Source organism: Gymnoscopelus braueri (genome assembly GCF_963280865.1).
Source record: "Gymnoscopelus braueri genome assembly, chromosome: 19".
NCBI classification, from domain to species: domain Eukaryota; kingdom Metazoa; phylum Chordata; class Actinopteri; order Myctophiformes; family Myctophidae; genus Gymnoscopelus; species Gymnoscopelus braueri.
This window is the reverse complement of record NC_137621.1, coordinates 15,259,217-15,277,922: the sequence shown is the minus strand read 5'-3', so window position 1 is coordinate 15,277,922 and position 18,706 is coordinate 15,259,217. Positions and strand designations below refer to the sequence as shown.

The 18,706-nt window shown below is 42.2% G+C and overlaps 1 protein-coding gene across 1 annotated transcript; it reads left to right on the top strand.

Annotated features, from left to right (window-relative positions):
• The first annotated feature begins 6,420 nt into the window (after positions 1–6,420).
• On the top strand, positions 6,421–18,683 carry ppp1r14d (protein phosphatase 1 regulatory inhibitor subunit 14D). The gene is made up of 4 exons (XM_080413766.1): positions 6,421–6,806; positions 15,711–15,791; positions 16,597–16,629; positions 17,159–18,683. Exons 1-4 carry the CDS (start codon positions 6,633–6,635, stop codon positions 17,225–17,227), a joined length of 357 nt encoding a protein of 118 aa, XP_080269892.1. The 5' UTR covers positions 6,421–6,632; the 3' UTR covers positions 17,228–18,683.
• The last annotated feature ends 23 nt before the right edge of the window (positions 18,684–18,706 follow it).

Below are 18,706 nucleotides of genomic sequence, written 5' to 3'. Positions count from 1 at the left end.
TGTTCAGAAACCCACCTACCAGTTGGAGTGGCTAGCACCACTCAAAAACAAACAAAATAGATGAGCAAAACATCATGTCAGCCAAAAAGTGCAGTTTTGGGAACATAGCTATTCTTTACTTACTGATGAAGGGGATATCTATATAAATCATGTACGGATCAAAGTGGCAAGGAGTATTGGAGTACTGTATAAGGCAAAGCATATACTGCCATATCTGACCTACTGTGTGGAGGTGTGGGGAAACACCTACCAGAGTAACCTTCAACCATTATGCACAATCCAAAAAAGAGCAATAAGAATAATTCACAAGGTAGGATATCATGAGCATACAAACGTACTGTTCTTAAGGTCTAATACTTTGAAGTTTCTGGATATGGTTAAATTTAAAACGGCACAAATTATTTATAAGGCAAGAAACAAAACATTACCAGGAAATATACAGAAATTGTTTAAGGATAGAGAGGGGAGGTACGAATTGAGAAGGGAATTGAATTTTAGAAATCTTGGTGCTCGTACCACTCTTAAGAGCTTGTGCATATCTGTCAGTGGAGTGAAGCTATGGAATGGTTTACCGGAGGTGGTTCAGCAATGTAAAAATATAATACAATTTAAAAAACATTACAAGCAGAGTCTGTTGGAGAAATATAGATATGATAATTAATGGACTTATGGAAAATATAGTGTATACAGTACATAATTATAATAATGGTATGGGGTGTAACGGATTCCGTTGTTGTGTGTGTGTGTGTATGTATGTATGTGTAGGTATGTGTGTATGTATGTATGTATGTATGTATATATATATATGTATGTATGTGTGTATGTATGTATATTTATGTATGGGTGTACATGTGTTATATGTGTATATATAACGATTAGGGCGTGTTGCCTGCTCAGTAAAGCATGGTAACATAATATGTTGGCATGTTGTGGTGAGATACTGACATGTATATGCGTAATAACTAGGAAATTGATGGATTGAGGGGTATGGTGTGATGTGGTAGTGTTGGCGTTTGTATATAACGGTATGATATTTGAATGGGTGTATATTAGTATATGCACGCATTCGGGTGTAATTATGTGTATAAGAATGAAGAAATGGGTGTATATATTGTATATTTTCGAGTGTTCGATTACTACGATCAATGTAACATCTTGAATGTAATTATGAAATACTTTGAGTGTTCATATAATATGAACTTTATAAATGATGTATCTAAGTTAAAACAACATGAAGGAAGGATAGGCATAAATAAGCTTTGAGCTTCAGCCTATGCCTTTTTGATCAATCAACATGAACCATTGGCTTATAGTGGGGTATGTTTGGTGTAATTGTTGATGTGGATCAAAAAAAAAAAAAAAAAAAAAAAAAAAAATCTGTAGACTAGGATATTGTATCACCAGGAGCATGGATAGATGGAAAGACACTTCCAGGCAGATCTTCAATCATCATCTCTTTATTTGCGTGCCGGCATGTCACAGCATAGCAGTTAGCAGGCAGTCAGCTCCGCAGCCCTCATAGTTCAACTACCACCTCCCTCTCATCCTCCGACTCTCTCGCAGAACCCCTCAATATAACCCTCTGCTCACATTTATAGGACCTGATGTTGCAATTTTTCTTGCGCAACAACACAATAACATGTTGATCTTCTAATTTCTGGGAACTTACGGTAAAAACCCTGCTTCTAGAACTTTCCACTGCCTTTGCAGACGCTCTGAGTGTTGCTAGTAGAAACATCTGGAGGTCATCTGGAGGCCTCCTGAGTCCTGACTGTATCATAGGATTTCAACCTGTCTATATTTCTCTTTTATATAAGTATTTACCACTACACTGACTTTTGCCATGGTCGCAGATGTTCATTGTTGTTCAGTACAGTATCTGAGTGGCAAGGGTTAAGAGTGCCATGATGCAGTGTAAAAGCACCATAATAGGACAGGGCTGGACAAGATTGTCCACTGACCAGTCCAAGATTGGGATCGACGGGGGTTCATGACAGGACTGGAATACTGTTCTGTTTGGAACAGGACTGGAACACTGGACAGAACAAGACAGGAATGAAGGACTAGACAGGAACACTTCAGAGAACTGGATAGTAATGGGGCACAAGACTAGAACACTGGACATAATGAAAGCACTAGACAGAACAGGACAGGACTGGGGCACTGGGCTGGATTGGGCGGGAGAGCACGGGACTCAACATGGCTGGAACACCGAACTGTGCGGAACAGGCCGGGAGAGGCAGAGCAAGTACAGTAACAGGCAGTCATGGAGACACACACACAATCGGACAGAGAGAAATCAACTAACAGACATCCTGTCAAAAATAAGGGCAGGTGGAAGGTAGACAGCGAGACACACCGACAGGGAGAAAGGCCAGGACACTGTAACTGGTGCACTGAAAACCCTTCTCAGTTCTGCTGTGAACAGCTGGTAGCTGGAGCAGAACTTAAATCCCTCCTCCCATACTATACATCAATAGCCCAGGACAAGGCCGGCACAGTGAGCATGTACCTCGGCTCACATAAGCCAGGTGGGAACGTTCTTTGGAGAGGGCAGAGGCCTGATCATCACTAATCTCTCAAGAACAGATTCAGATAAAAAACTGCAGAGGGTGCTGTTTTTCCCTTTTCTTTGACGATGGGTTCCCAGATTGGATCATCACAAACAATAAAAGGTGTCAGAGTGCGCTCTAGGGTAGTTTGTTTGTTCTGCCAGGAGCAGGAAACAAATCCATCTGGCCGTCATTCACTTCCATTATACACTGCAAGTTAAATATTTCAAAACATATGTGCATAAAATGCATGGAGACACTATCTTGGCCTACTGGCAGCGTGCACAAGACATTTAATAAGGGAATCTTTATTAGGCAATGTATTCCTGAAGATAAAAAAAGTGCTCTCATAAGGACCACCCTCAGCAAATCTCAACCTTTATAATTTCAAGCACCACCAATTTGATATGCATAAGGTCACTTTACTGTCTATGTGCTGTAGTTGTAGAGATTAAAATGGCCATACTTGTTCTTTATTTTAGTTAGCTGGGGACCCCCTGTAACCCCCTCAAGGACCCCATGGGGGTCCCCAGACCCCACATGGGAACCACACTGCTCTATGCCATGGTAGAGACTGATTTACAGAGTCATCAAGTTATGTGATGAGTCATAAAGTAATAACTCCATCCATCCTCCTGTAAATAGCCAGAGAGCATGAGAAACAAATAAATAAACCCATCCCTAACTTTAGAGTGAAGAGAGAGTGGATTTGTTCTCCAAGTATACAGCCTCTTGAAATATGCCACTAGACAAACACGTGAACAGTGAATAAGCATCATAGATAAGGGACAAAAACAAATAATACCTTCTGGCATATAAATCAGTGGTGGAAAGTAACTAAGTACATTTACTTAAGTACTGTACTTAAGTAAAATGTTGAGGTATTTGTACTTCACTTGAGTATTTCCAATTTCCATTACTTTTACTTCTACTCCACTACATCTCAGAGGCAAATATTGTACTTTTACTCCACTACAATTATTTGAAAACTTTAGTTACTAGTTATTTTGCAGATATGAATTATTATATTATAAAACAAACATTAACCACCTTAGCCCTATTTTATACCTAGGCTATTTGAAAATAGCCGATCTACAAGCTCACAACGCGTCGCATCGCGACGCGTTGTGAGCTTGTAGATCTGCTATTTTCAAACATTTTAGTACTTTTACTTTTGGTACTTTAAGTACATTTTGATACCAATATTTTGTACTTTTATTCAAGTACATTTTTAATTCCGGACTATTACTTGTAATGGAGTACTTCTACATTGCAGTATTGATACTTTTACTTAAGTAAAACATTTGAGTACTTTTTCCACCACTGTATAAGATAGATCCAGTTTATCAGCACAGTTAATGTCTCCATTTGTAACTCTGAGAGTGTACAAATGCAAATCCAAATACATTTGTACACTTTCAGAGTTAAATTACAATGGAGGCATTTAGCAGATGCCCTCATTCAGAGAAACCTACAATTGTGGAATCAGAGTAAATGGCATGAACTCTAGTCAACAAATGATGTAAATTTGTTCATACATAAGTAGAGTGCAAAGAGAACAATGTAGTGCTTCAAAGTAACTAGGATACCAGGCAAACATCAAAACTAACATCTGAGACAGCATTCTTAACATGTGAGGTCAATCAAAACAAATCTAAAAAAACAAAAACATGTGAACAAGTAGTAGTATACTAGTATCTATCAAAAAAGGTGACAAGAAGGGATACAAGTAGAGAGAGGCGTGTTGGGGGTGAGGTATAAATTAACACCAACACTCAGGATTTTTATAGTAAACTGATGCTGGCTGCCTTTTCTCCCACCTATAGAATGAGATCACTCAGGCAGGGTGGAGGAGAGTTCTCATATCCAGACAAGCTGATGGAGTAGAACTGGAGCAGCAGAGGATAGCAATGAATGAATATTTGTTTGCCTGGAAAGGTGAGCTTTCAGAGTTGGTCAATAATTCAGTGTTTGTAACAGACGGTGCATCAGCGGGCGAACACGCACAGCTACGCTGACTGATAGTCCCCTGCCAAGACAAAAAAAGCCAAGCTCATTGTTCATATCGTAATAGGATCTGTTGGAAAGTCCATAGGCAGGCCGATGTTTCCCTTGTCTCAATTATCATAATTTGGCACTGGAAGTTGCAGCTATGAATGTTTGACCTTGGGATACTCCCGCTCCGGGCGACATTTGACTTTTTCAAACATTCAAAAAAACAAAAAACGACATTTGTCGGTTCATTTCCAAATGACCATAGACGGTATTTGCAGATTCATTTATTATTCATGACGACGTAACTGAGGATGCCAATTTTGACTTAACAAGGCTTATTAAAGGTACACCTGATAATGGCTCTATAAGGGACAGGGTGAGTATCACTCCAGTGGAACCCTGGTTCACCTGTCAGGGGGACCCAGCCATTGTTGTTAAGTGCGGACAGACAGAAGAGGAGGACCGTGCTAATGTCAGAACCTGTTCTATAAACATTTGATCTGTTTGTCGTCATTGAATAATTCCTCCACAGTACATGTTAGGGTATAGTCGTTTTTGGATGTGTAGATTATTCAATCAAAGATGTTAGACATGATGGGATGTGTCCAGTTCACGTTAAACTATATACAGGTGCACAAAATTCAATGCCGAGTTTGATTTTTGTGTTTTTTCTCCATACTGAGTCTGCAACTCTCAACCTGGTGCCCCAATTTTGAGCATGTTGAGAAAATTCAATTCAATGCATATGTTTTGCTAATTTTGAAATAGGGATTAAGTGGTAAACAATGCTTTTACATTATTGCACTTGACTTGGCAAACTCAAATTTGACACATTGATTAACCACATGAACCCTAGCGTCCCTATTCTGGGCATGTTATCATAATGGGTAACAAACATTCGATCTACAAACTCACACAATCTGCAATTGTTTGTGATGAGATTTGGTGTAGAGAGAAAAAAGGAGGGGACGACATACAGACCCCTGGGGGACACTGGTCAACAAAATAAATAGGGTTTAAGTAGTTTAATCAACTAACCGATCAGTCAGTAATATCTTTGTCAGTATTCGTCAACTAAGAATTTGATTTGATTTGAAGTTGATGACAGTCCTGCAGGGTTGAGTTAGATACAGCTAGCTGTATACATGAGTAGTGTTGCAGTGTGTGGGTGTTGGCAACCAGGGCAATATTCCTGGAATTCGTTTGCCCTCTCACCCTTTCCCAAGTCGTTATCACCGTAATTGACCTATGCTCATCCACCCCGCTGTAGCACAGAGAGAGAGCAAACAACAACACACACACACACACACACACACACACACACACACACACACACACACACACACACACACACACACACACACACACACACACACACACACACACACACACACACACACACACACACACACACACACAATAAGTCAGACATGCAAGCGTGAGTGGACACACACACACACACACACACACACACACACACACACACACACACACACACACACACACACACACACACACACACACACACACACACACACACACACACACACACACACACACACACACACACACACACACACACAAAGAGGCGTATCTCATTTCCAGGAGGCAGCAGGCATTGCAAAGGGAGGGGAGGAAGGAAGGGAGGGCAAGAGATAGTGAGCAATAGAGAGAGAGAGAGAGAGAGAGAGAGAGAGAGAGAGAGAGAGAGAGAGAGAGAGAGAGAGAGAGAGAGAGAGAGAGAGAGAGAGAGGATGAGCAGAGAGCTGAAGCCGGCAAGACAGTGAGCCAGCACAAGAGAGAGAGAGAGAGAGAGAGAGAGAGAGAGAGAGAGAGAGAGAGAGAGAGAGAGAGAGAGAGAGAGAGAGAGAGAGACAGACAGAGACAGAGCTCAGCTACATAACAGCAGGTCCAGTAGGCGGTGGGGAAACCGACAGCAGGAGAACAGAGAGAGACTCAGAAACAGTGCAGAGGAGAGAGAGGAGGCACGAATCTGCCGTTGCGAGTGACTGTGTGTGTCTTTGTCCTGTGTGTGGTGTGTGTGTGTGTGTTTTCCACGGTTCTCCTGAGGCCGTGGCATCAGACATGGCGTCGGAGCCCGGCGCCCCTCCGTCCACGGTGACGTTCCAGGCGGCGGAGGAGCCGCCGCACCGCAAGCTGGGCAAGCTGACGGTCAAGTACAACCGCAAGGATCTGCAGCGGAGGCTGGACATCGAGGAGTGGATCGACGGGCAGCTGCACCTGCTCTTCGACTGCGAGGTAGGAGCAGTGGGGAGGGAACACACACACACACACACACACACACACACACACACACACACACACACACACACACACACACACACACACACACACACACACACACACACACACACACACACACACACACACACACACACACACACACGACACACAAAAAGATGCACACAAATAATGGCAGGTGTGGGAGGAGAGGAGAGGAGAGGGGAGGGAGGAGGTGCTGAGGGGGTGACTGTGGGGGTCCATCCATCATGCATGTGGGGTGGGGGGCTCCGCTTGACATTGTGACATTTTGGCACAGATATAGCTCTCTACGGGAAGGTTGCTATTAAACTTAATAATGAACCATTAACCATGGTGTTGATAAGATACGCACACCTATTAGATATTACATGTTATTACATGTTATTACATGTTATTACACATTGCTTTCTGTGTAATGAATCGACTTGGAGCCCACAACAAAATGCATCTTGCAGGACAATAACGATGATCTTATCTTATATCTTATATCTGATCTTTCTGGCTTAAAGGAGGTAAGAACCCCAGTAATTCATGTAAGAGGAAGTTGGAAATTGTTTTAACAACTTAAACCATACAGTATACTATATACTTAGTTGACTGCATGGGGGGGGGGGGGGGGACAGAGCTCTGTACTAGGTCTGCTAGTATTTCTCACAACACCAAATCTCTTGGCCAAAAATAGCCGATCTACAAGCTCACGAAGCATCACAACACAACGCATTGTGAGCTTGTAGATTGGCTGTTTTTGCTTATTTCATGAGCTTCATTCCAGTAACGTCTTATGCCTTCTCCCCCCCCCCCCCCCTGGAAACATATGCAAATATCCCTGTGGGTAGAATAAATTGCGTTACCACAAACAGGGACACTTGGATTACAGAAGCAGATCCAAACTCCTTTCCCGCTGCCTCCTCCTCCTCCTCCTCCTCTCATCTGGCTTACTGCTGTTGCTGCTACTACGCTGAAATTACCCACGGGGATCAATAAAGGTTTATCTTATCTTGCCCCAGAAACAAACAATTATGTCACACTTGCATTCTGCATTCAAACCTTTATCTACACATCAATCCTCCTCACGTATGCACAGTATTGAAACCGGTTATGTCTTATTAGCTATAAGCATGGTGATATGTAAGGGGTGTGTGTATGTGTGTGTGTGTGTGTGTGTGTGTGTGTGTGTGTGTGTGTGTGTGTGTGTGTGTGTGTGTGTGTGTGTGTGTGTGTGTGTGTGTGTGTGTGTGTGTGTGTGTGTGTGTGTGTGTGTGTGTGTGTGTGTGCGCACGCTGAACAGATATTCCCACAGGGGATCTAGCATTAATATCGAGTTAGGATCAATGCTTTATAGACAAAACAATAGCAAAAACACTAGAGATGGTTTGTATCGTGATGATGTCTGTCTTAACCACTTATGCCCTATATACTTTGTTGTACAACAAATAGTGAAAATAGCTTGTATGTATTGTATGTCTTGCTGATGAATTGAGTACAATGGACCAACGGAAACAAGCCCTGTGGGGATTTTTGTGTTATCCTTTTAGCATAGGCTTTTCTGACTGTACTGTTAACAAACTGGTTAATAAAGTATTCAATCAATCCAAAAGCAGATCTACAAGCTCACAACGCGTAGTGTGCTTAAAGCTATGATCTTGCACTTGTCAATTTCCGCCTATAATGATACGCCCACCCAAAATAGGGACACCAGGTTGAAAGGTTGTGTTCTCTCTGAGACATATTTACCTGCATGTCTGACTGCAGTGGAGAGTGGATGAGCTCTTTGAGTACACAGCCTCTTGCAAATTGCCAGAAGACATACTTATCAACAGTGATAAGTTATATTATAGGCAAGGGGATATAAACAAATAATAGCTTCTGGCATGTAGGAGAGATCCGGTTTATCAACACAGATAAATGAATCAGTGTTTTAACTCTGAGAGAGTACACTGAGAGAGTACACTGAGAGAGTACACTGAGAGAGTACACTGAGAGTGTACAAATGCAAGCTCTTCACTGGAGTGAAGTGGGGTCTGGGGGGGGGGGTCCCCAGTAAAATAAGGAACACTTTAACCATATACGTCCTATTTCGAAAATAGCAAAAATGTGTGATCTGCAAGTTCACAATACGTCGCAATGCAACAGCTCTGCTATTTTATAATTTTTGACATTTCACCAGATAGAAGGTAATCTAATGAGAGACTATGACTGTCTACTCAGATCATAGGTTTATTTCTCCCCACCTACAGTATACAGTTGTAGAATTCTGTACTTAATCTAATCTCAAGATTTGCTCCTTGGCACCAAGTCATTTTGAGGGTCGTTGACGTGCAAATGTTTGAGAAGCACTGTGGTAGAGGATTGACTAACTATAGCTGTGGTAGATGAGATGTTTGCACTAGGGGTGCAACAGTCAAACCAATTGATTTACATCATTAATGTAATAATTGCTTAGTAATCCTATTACTATTTGGGCATGTCATTAGGCGAAAATTGTCAAGAAAGAAAAAAAAAATAGTGAAAATAGCCGATCTACAAGCTCACAGCGTGTCGCATTGCGACACGTGCGCTTGTGGATCGGTTATTTTCATTATTTTCGCTTGACACATCGATTCATTGACATATAATGTCTTTAAAAAAAACATAATATAAACCCCGCTTCTCAATTATTCGATTAATCTGAAAAGTAATTGATGGAATAATCGCTAAGAAAATAATCAATAGTCACAGGCCTAGTTTGCGGTGTGGGAGGAGACGTGTTCTGTCCACGTGCTGCGGCCAGGGTGATGAATTTTGCATGGACTCAGGGGAAGGTTACTCTGCTGCTTCTCCGAGTCTTCCGCGTGGAAGCATTTACAGTCAGTCCCCAGTGTCACCGCCTGAATTATTTAGCTGCATCTCTAATTCATACCTGCCTTGGGATGGTGTGGCAGCCCTCCTTAGCAAAACTTCGCACCTTTTTTTTTACATCGAGCTGAATAATAAGAAGGTATCAGAAATAGTTTGAAGTAGTCGTTAAAGTTGACATAAGCAACGTCTATGCCTCCAAGTTAACAAAGTATAGTCCTGGTCATCTGTAGTAATGTGGAGTCGTTCAGTCAGTGAAGGGATTGACTCCACGTTCCCTTTTGTCTGCAACAAGGGTTCTCAAAGTGGGGTCCGGGGTCCCATGGGTCCTTGAGGGTGTTCCAAGAGGTCCCCAGTTAAATGATTGATAGCTGGGAATCTTACAGGTTTGTAACTCTGAGAGTGTACAAATGTAACCAAATGGACCCGTACTGAGGGTTTCCTGTATGATCTCTATAGGGTGGCACTCTTGTTGAATGCCATTTGAGCTATGACCCTTTTGGGCAACTGTCAAGTCTATTCAAATACATACAGTACTAAGCTGTATTGGTAGTATTCATATGGTTTGATTTTCAAAGGGAAAAGCTTTTATGGGTGGCTGGTTAAGCCAGCTTTTATGGCTGGCTTAACCCAGTCTCATGCCCCTACCCTTTGTTATTTGTGCTGTCCAGCGATGACAGTCAGAGTTAGTTTGAATCAAAATTCATAATCAAGTTTGCTGATGGTCAGTCTCCAACAGGACCACGAGGTGAGCCATCATGTTCCAGTCTGGGACAATTTCATCAAATAGTGGGGATGACTCATACTTGCAACTCAATGTCTCCAAGACAAAAGAGGTGCTTATCGACTTTCACGAAACCCTCCTGTCATGGCACTGACTTTTGGCACAGTGGTGGAGACAGGAAACTAATATAGGTACTTGGGAACCATCCTGGATGACAAAATGGCTTTTGATGCCAGCACTGAATCCACCTGCAGAAAGGCCAATCAGAGACTGTTTCTCATGAGAAAGTTGAGGGGTTTCATATTGACAGATCTCTCCCGAAAAGGATTTCAGTCGTAACTATTACAATGATTTGTTGGTGTGGAAACCTCAGCATGGTTAACGAGAAATATGCTGGGAAAGATTGTTAATCACAAATGATGCAGCGACAAAGACGGCAAGGATAGCGCTCAGCCAAACAAGATGCACCGGTGTGGATTCAAACCTGCGTTTGCACACACACTTACATCCTAAATATGTCATTGACTGGAGTCCTCCAGGGGTATATACATGGTCCACACATTTTTCCCCTCTACATACCAAATCTCTTCACCGAAAGATCAAAGCAGATCTACAAGCACACGCCAGGGTTTATGTGGTGAACAAAGTACTAATATGGACTCTTGGTGTTCTTATATTGTAGCTCACTGCAACCCTATATATCCCGTATATGCATTTACAGTATGTTTTTTACATTTACATTCTATTTTCATGATGTGTATTGGTTGTGTTGACTACTGTTGCAAACCAATTGATCCCACGGGGATGATAAAGACCAATGTAAGACCAATCCAATCTACTCCACCACCGCTGTCTCCATCCATATCTACTGTACTGACTTTAGTCAACACGCATAACTTGTTAACTTATTGTTGAATATCCTGTGGATGCACTGTACCTTCCATCAGTGCTCCCAATTGCACTGTCTACTGCTCCATAGCAGTAGGCCTACTTGCTATGTTCATGCTTACACAACTGTCTCCATCCTGGACAACTCTGGACAATCCCTCCACCTCCTATATCATCACTCCCACCCCATGTTATTACATACATGTTATTTGTGTCTTTAACTCATTACCCTGTCTTCAATGTTTATGTATATATTGATCTGTTGACTTATGTGAAGAGCTGTTTACACTGCACACACAAGCCATATTCTTAGTGCATGCACCTGTATCTGGCAATATATGTTTCTGTTGTGATAATTCTTTAAAAGTGCTCCAAGTGATATGTTTAAAAAGAAATAGGTGTTAAATAGCTCTATTGAAATATAGAGCTTTAACCTTTTAACCAAAAACTTTGTTGTAACCAAAAGAATATCACTTGCAGCACCTTAAATTACACATACCAGGGGACCACCAGACTTCATCTCCATCATGCGCTGTAGTCCTTTCAAACGATACCATGCCTAACTGCACAAGGTTAATGAACTGTGATCTCTTTGTTAATGGAATGTTTAGTTTGTAGACAGCTCCTGCCCCCTGACAGGAAAAAGGAAAGAGAAGATCTGATAAATTCTAATCTACACACGCCAGTGTCTTCTCACAACAGCCTGGTTTCCTGGACATGGGACCCTCTTAACCACTTAAAACCCAGATACTTCGTTGACAGGAGGTCCCCCAGGCCCAGGGGCCTGTACTTTGCCCCCTCCTTTTTTCCATCTACTCCAAATCTCTTCGCTGAAACTAGCTGATGTACAAGCCGTGCTTAACATTTCACTTCAATTGTTGTCCTTTTCAGGGGCTGCCCATTAATCCCACGGCCCATTATTCCTATGTCCCAATAGTCAGAAAAACGTTAGGTTAGTTAATCGTTATCATTAGGCTCAGGGTTAGTCCCTGCGACATACTAGCGTCATGTCCAGGGGGTGTTCTTGCCCTATGGGCCATATGGCTCGGGAATCATTGGTTTCCAAGGCCACTTACTTACTTAGTTATAATGTGCATAGTCGGACCAGTGGTACTTCGGACCAATGGGACATTGCATGGCACTGTATTTTCAAAGATCACCCACTCTGTGGCACAGTCAACATCAATAACATACACAACATTTTGGGATATGCTGCAGGGAAAACCAGCATGAATCGATGTGGTGGTAAACGCTGAGCTAATTGAAACCATATGAACCTAAATGATCTTGAAGTTTTGCGACACTGAGCTCATGGTAATGAATGCGTTTCAAAGTCTCGTGAAGGGCGATCCTTCACTCCCTCGACGAAAATCCCACTGCTCATTAGACTGCTACTCACTTCCCTACTGCAGTTTAACTTTGTGTTCCTCTAAGAGGCACTTCGATATTCATGAATTCATAAATAAGTGCCGACATTCATTTTAGCACCAGTCTAATGCTCACAACTTCAGAAAGTGCTGTGGAGTCATTTTCAGCGCCACAGCTCTATTAAGGTGCTGTTTGCCTTTGACAATGAAGGTAAGGCCTGATTTAATACTTCTTTGTAGCCAAAATATCAGACCTACAAGTTCAGAACGCGTTGCGGATGCAACGCGTTCTGAGCTTATAGGTTTGCTGTTTAGGCCAGTGACACCGTTGTATGACGGAGCATAAATTAGGTTCAACTCTTAGACCCTTTCCTTGCACCTAGTGATATGGAGCACTTTTAGAAGGTGGAGGAAGGGACACGTTGTGCCCCACTGTGACAAATGCACACATTCTGCAAAGCTCTCATTGATATTCAGTGGCGCTCTGCTGGACTCTGCAGTCATGGAACAGAGGGAACTGAAGCTACTTTCTACCTGCATCTGTGGTTTGCAGTAGATGTGCTAAACATCAGCTTCAGTCCTACTTCAAGCAGCTCAAAGGGCCACCTAGCCTCCAGGGGTCCTCAAACTTTTCCATGCCAAAGACCTCAAACAGCTATACCCTCTGGCTATACCAGTCCCCGCCCCTTATTGTGAAATGGCTTGAAAAACGGTGCATTTTATTTTGCAATTTCTTGCCAAAAATCGAGACACCAGGTTGAAAAATGGTTAAACTGGCACAATAATGTTATTGAATTTGAATTGAAATAATTTCTGTGACCTAGACCAGTGCAGTGCAGCACTGCCAGGCAATTATGGTTTATTTTTAGGCAACAATTTAGCTTTATTTAGAACAGGGGACTCTTGCAATTACGCGGTTGACTCACGGTCCGCTCCACTACAACGGCGCACCCCAGCACAGAGCCCAGGCCCCACTTAGACAAAAATCATCGCACGGGCCACTGCCCAGCATTGTGCCATAAAGAGACAGTCCCTCCACAGCACAATCACCACGACTCCAAAACTTGGCAGCATTCGTCAATTAAATTGTGGCAAAGAGGACTCTGTAGTCTGGCGGTAGATTTCTTCCACCACTCAGCACTCCCACATTGATTATCTCTCCGCTCATCCAGAAAGCCCAGAGTGTGAAGCCTGTCTTCCTCACCAGCCATTAAAGCTCCCCGACTGGAAAATACGTCTCTGAAATGGCCAAATATGAGTGTGCACCTGCTGACTCCAGATATCTCACTGCTTATGGTTTCCGAAGCCCCTCCAGTCAGCAATCATCATGTCCTCTGAAAATGCTGAGGATGTGAGCCTCATATACCAGTTGATTAGACTTCATATTTATACAGCTGCAGACTTACTGTCACTGTTCCAAACTTTGCAAATGGTTCTCAATTATGTTTTTGGATCCTAGCTGCCATTTGCTGCATGATAACGGTAAATCTGTATGGTTGAGTATGTTGATACGATATAACTAGCACAGCTGCAGTGGTTGGAGGTGGTCTCCCACTGAGAAAGATAGAGTAGATGTTTTGGTCTTCCACCCACACAGAAGATTTGGGTTTGCATCCCGGGTGTTGCAGTTATAATTACTTCTCTCGATCGGGAGAGTACATAAAACCTACGGATGAACCCTAGACTAGAGTCCATATTCTGGGTCAAACCTTCGGCCTGAAACGCATGACGTTGTGAGTGCTTGTAGATCGGCTATTTTCAGTGATAATATTTGGTGTAGAGGGAAAAAGGAGGGGGCCAAGTATAGAGCCCTGGGGGACCTTGGCCAACTAAATATATATGTATATATATATTAAATATACGGGAAATATGTCATTTTAGAGTTTAGCTATATATATATATATAATAACATAAGTTATTCAGAAAACTCTTACAATTTAGAACAGTGGTTTAGAACAGTGGTTCCCAAAATAACAGATCTACAAGCTCAAACGGTGTCACTTTGTGCCACGCAAGCTTGTACATCTGCTATTTTAGAACATTTTTGAAAAATGTTGAAAGGGTTTGAAAAATGTTGAATTTAGACACAAATCTTCTCTTCTGGGGGTCCCTGGCACAAAACCTTTCGGATGGGGGGTCCGCGGGCTACATATCATTTTGGGGGTCCATGGCACGATGGTTTTAGGCATTTGTAGAATCGGCCTCAGGTCTTAATGCGTTAAGTGGCTAATATTATAATTTGAGCTCAAGTTCAACTTGGATTGGATCAATTTAGAGAAGAAAACTGATCTGTGATCAGTAGTCAGGTTGACGTTATGAAACTTCACGAGACAACATAAACTCTAATGCAGGGGTCTTCAACGTTTTCAGGCCAAGGACCCCCTAGCTGAGAGAGAGATGAAGCAGGGACCCCCTACTCTATATTGTATAAAATTTTTAGTTAGTCTGCAATTTCTTCCCTCTACACCTATAGCCTCTTTGCCAAAAATGGCCGATCTACAAGCTCTCAACGCCTCGCGCTGCGAGGCGTTGAGAGCTTGTAGATCTGCTATTTTCGGCTAATGTTCCCCTCAGAAAAATAATTTTAGGGTTCAAGTTGTTAATGTAAAAAAACTAAATCCTATCACACAAAGATTTGGCGGACCCCCTATAGTAAGCTCTGAGGACCCCCTAGGGGTCCCGGACCCCCTGTTGAAGACCCCTGCTCTAATGGTTGAACTGTAAATGTCAGCTGGTTAAGTCATCCATGAAATCAGACGGTGGCAAAATGAGAAGCAAAACCTCCTAGTGAACCTCACACTGAGTGATGAATTGCAAGGCAGTAGCCATAAGTAATAATGATACTTTTAATTTGTACAGCTGCATTACATCATTTCCTGGTGTGTACACAATCCTGAGGGTTAACCACAAAAACAAATATTATTCCGCCTATGATGACACGCTCAAAATTGGGATGCCAGGGTTAAAGTGGTTAACTTAAGGATTTTGCTGTGTCGGTCACGTGAGTGCATACAGAATCTGTGTCTCATGACTGCCTCTTTGTCTTCTTCTGTCTGTCCATTCCAGGAGGAAGAGATGCCAGAGTTAGAGATCGATATAGACGAGCTGCTGGAGCTGTCTGATGAGGAGCAGAGGACCAGACTGCAGGTGAGCGTGTACTGCTTGAACAGTTGACATGCTCTGACAACACACACATTTCACATTTGGCGGCCGTAGCTGACTGGGTAGAGAGGCCGTCTGGTAATCAGAAGGTCGTCGGTTCCCCCCCCGGTCCGCCCAGACAACGCGTCGAAGTGGCCCTGAGCAAGACACTTCACCCCAAATTGCTGAGCCCTAGCATCCCTATTCTGCAGCTAACGTTCAGCGGAAATTGCCGATCTACAAGCTCTCAACGTGCCCAAAACGCATCACTAGACTCTGTGTTTTGTTTACAGTGTATCCCACTTGAAATGCAAGGTTAGAATTCCCTGACGTTTCCATTATCAAATTCCAAACTTCAGACTGCGGTAGATAAGTCACCAACATCGAATCCACCACAATAGGATGAGATATAATTTTCATTGTTTTATGATGAACCATTTATCATTTTGAATGAAATTCTAAACCTTGTTACACCTAAAACTTGTCTTTTCTTTTTACAAAACATGAGAAAAAGCAAGTGTTCCATAAATTCCATGACACATGAGGAAGCCCGTCTTCCAAACGCCCTCACTTCTCACTCAATATTCCACCCTGTTCTGGGCCACATTCCAGAAAGCTGTCGGAAAAAAAGAATTACAAGCACTTCAAAATACGACCTTGTTCATATTGCACACATAAACCTGGGTATATATCTAACTTAGTGGGGTAATAGCTTTACAAACCCCTGACCCAAGACGAAAAGAACCCTTGTGCAATGTTTACCATGTCCACGTTGTGACTCAGTCTAATATTTGTTTCTTCTCTTCAATAGGAGTTGTTGCAGGAATGTTGCAAGCCAAAAGAGGTGAGACTCTAAAGAGAATTCCATTGCTTACAAGAAACCACAGCTTGCAGATCAGTCACACACCTGACAGAGATCAAACGATCGACAAAAGATACTCCAACATTGGTCTTTTTCTCTGCAGTCATCACTTGTTCAGTTGCAGTACACAGTCAGTAAAGTGTATAACATGTCGAGATGCTGCCTTCAAATATACTATATACAGTATCTAAAAAAATGGCCTTGTGGGTGAACGGTGGGCGTCACAAACGTAACATCCAGATTTGATTGGCCAGTGGGCGTCACAAACGTAACATCTGGATTTGATTGGCCAGTGGGTATCACCACATAACATCCAGATTGATTGGCCACCGGGCGTCACAAATGTAACATCCGGATTTGAATGGCCAAGCTTCACGTGATGTAGTGCTCTGATCAGCGCTACTAGATTTTCAGGCCGCTGGTAACAGAAAGAAAAAAACGGAGCAGACGCACTCCATTAAAAACACTTTTTTATGGACACTGTTTTCTATTTTCTCCCCTGTTCCTTTAGGATTTTATCAACAGCCTGGTGTACAGGATCAAGGGCCTACGTAAAATGTCAGGGCCTTTGAAGAAATAATGAAGGGTCAATACAAGAAGTGAGACAATGTGAATCCTCTGCTCTCCCCACGTCCCATTATTCCCCATGTCCATGTGGTTTACATGTCAGTGGGATGTCCCATGCATAACTATTCCCTATGTCCATGTGGTTTACATGTCAGTAGGATGTCCCATGCATAACTATTCCCTATGTCCATGTGGTTTACATGTCGGTGTGGGACCCTCTCTCCTGCACACATGGGTCAGACTCGGTATCGGTATAATACAGAAAAATTTTCATTAGGAATGTTTTCTTTTTTATTTAACTTTTATTTATGGACAGTTATAGCTTTTTGACTCCCCTCAACATAGACATAGTGGACCTGTGATAAAGACGTACAGTACTGTATTGACTATTACTCAGATGGACTGTTTTTTTTTTTTGTGCAAGACTGTACATTTTTTGGTTGCCTATGTATGTACATAAATATTTTTTTGGTTCTTTTAACAGTGTTGTATGTCAAAATAAAAGAGAACATTTTCAAGACAAGTCTGTGGATTAATAATCAAATGCATTATATCCGATTGCATACAGTACAGTACATATAGGCCACAAAGTGAATGGTAATTGATATACACAGACGCACGCACACACACAAACAAAACCATTGGCCTGGAAGAGATAAAGCCATCACCCTAATGTCCTGCTACCAGAAGGTACAGTAACTACAACTGCATTACTTTCATATGTCATATCGTTGCTGTCGGGCAGAAACCTTGGACCTCCATGTTCTTTTCATAAATGAATGCCCCATTTTATATACTGTCATACGACGGTGTCACGCAAAAGTAGCAGATCTACAAGCTCTTGTTTTCCCACAGGAATAAAGGTTTATCTTATCTTATCTAATTCACACGTGCAGTCTTTAGCTTAGCATTTATGTTGCAGTGTATTACAGTATTGAAACGGCTATGTCCTAGTAGTTATAAGCATTAAGCAATAACATTAGCGGCGATTTGTACACTTTGACGTTTGACAAATAGCGGACATAGCACATCTACATGCTCACTGTGCGTCGCAAGCAACAGGAGCTTATATATATCTGCTATTTTTGCTACTTTTTGAAAATGTTTGCCTATAATGACATGCCCAAATTAGGGACACCCGGTTGAATGTGGTTAAAGTCTGTCTGTGGGTTTTACAAATATTTAACCAATGAAATTATTAAAAAAGAGCTTGTGACTAAATAATAACCACATTGGAGCCACTGAAACACAGGTTTTCTATTCCATGTCTGGAAAAGTAATGGTTTTGGACGTACAGTACAAGGTTTCTGCCCCACAGTGACGGTATCAGACTATATGCCATTTGACATATTGACCCATTAAGACCTGAGGCCGCGTCTAAATAAATTCTAAATCCTAAAAAAAACGGGGGAAAAAATAAAAAAATAATTTTCACGGGTTTTTCAAAAATAGCAGATCTACAAGCTCGTAGCGCGGCACTTGGTGCCGCGCT

Excerpts from the sequence above, each read along its gene's own strand:
- ppp1r14d (XM_080413766.1), top strand. The coding sequence starts at position 6,633 with ATGGCGTCGGAGCCCGGCGCCCCTCCGTCCACGGTGACGTTCCAGGCG. Across the intron at positions 6,807-15,710 it reads ACCTGCTCTTCGACTGCGAG|GAGGAAGAGATGCCAGAGTT; the intron begins GTAGGAGCAGTG and ends TGTCCATTCCAG. Across the intron at positions 15,792-16,596 it reads AGCAGAGGACCAGACTGCAG|GAGTTGTTGCAGGAATGTTG; the intron begins GTGAGCGTGTAC and ends TCTCTTCAATAG.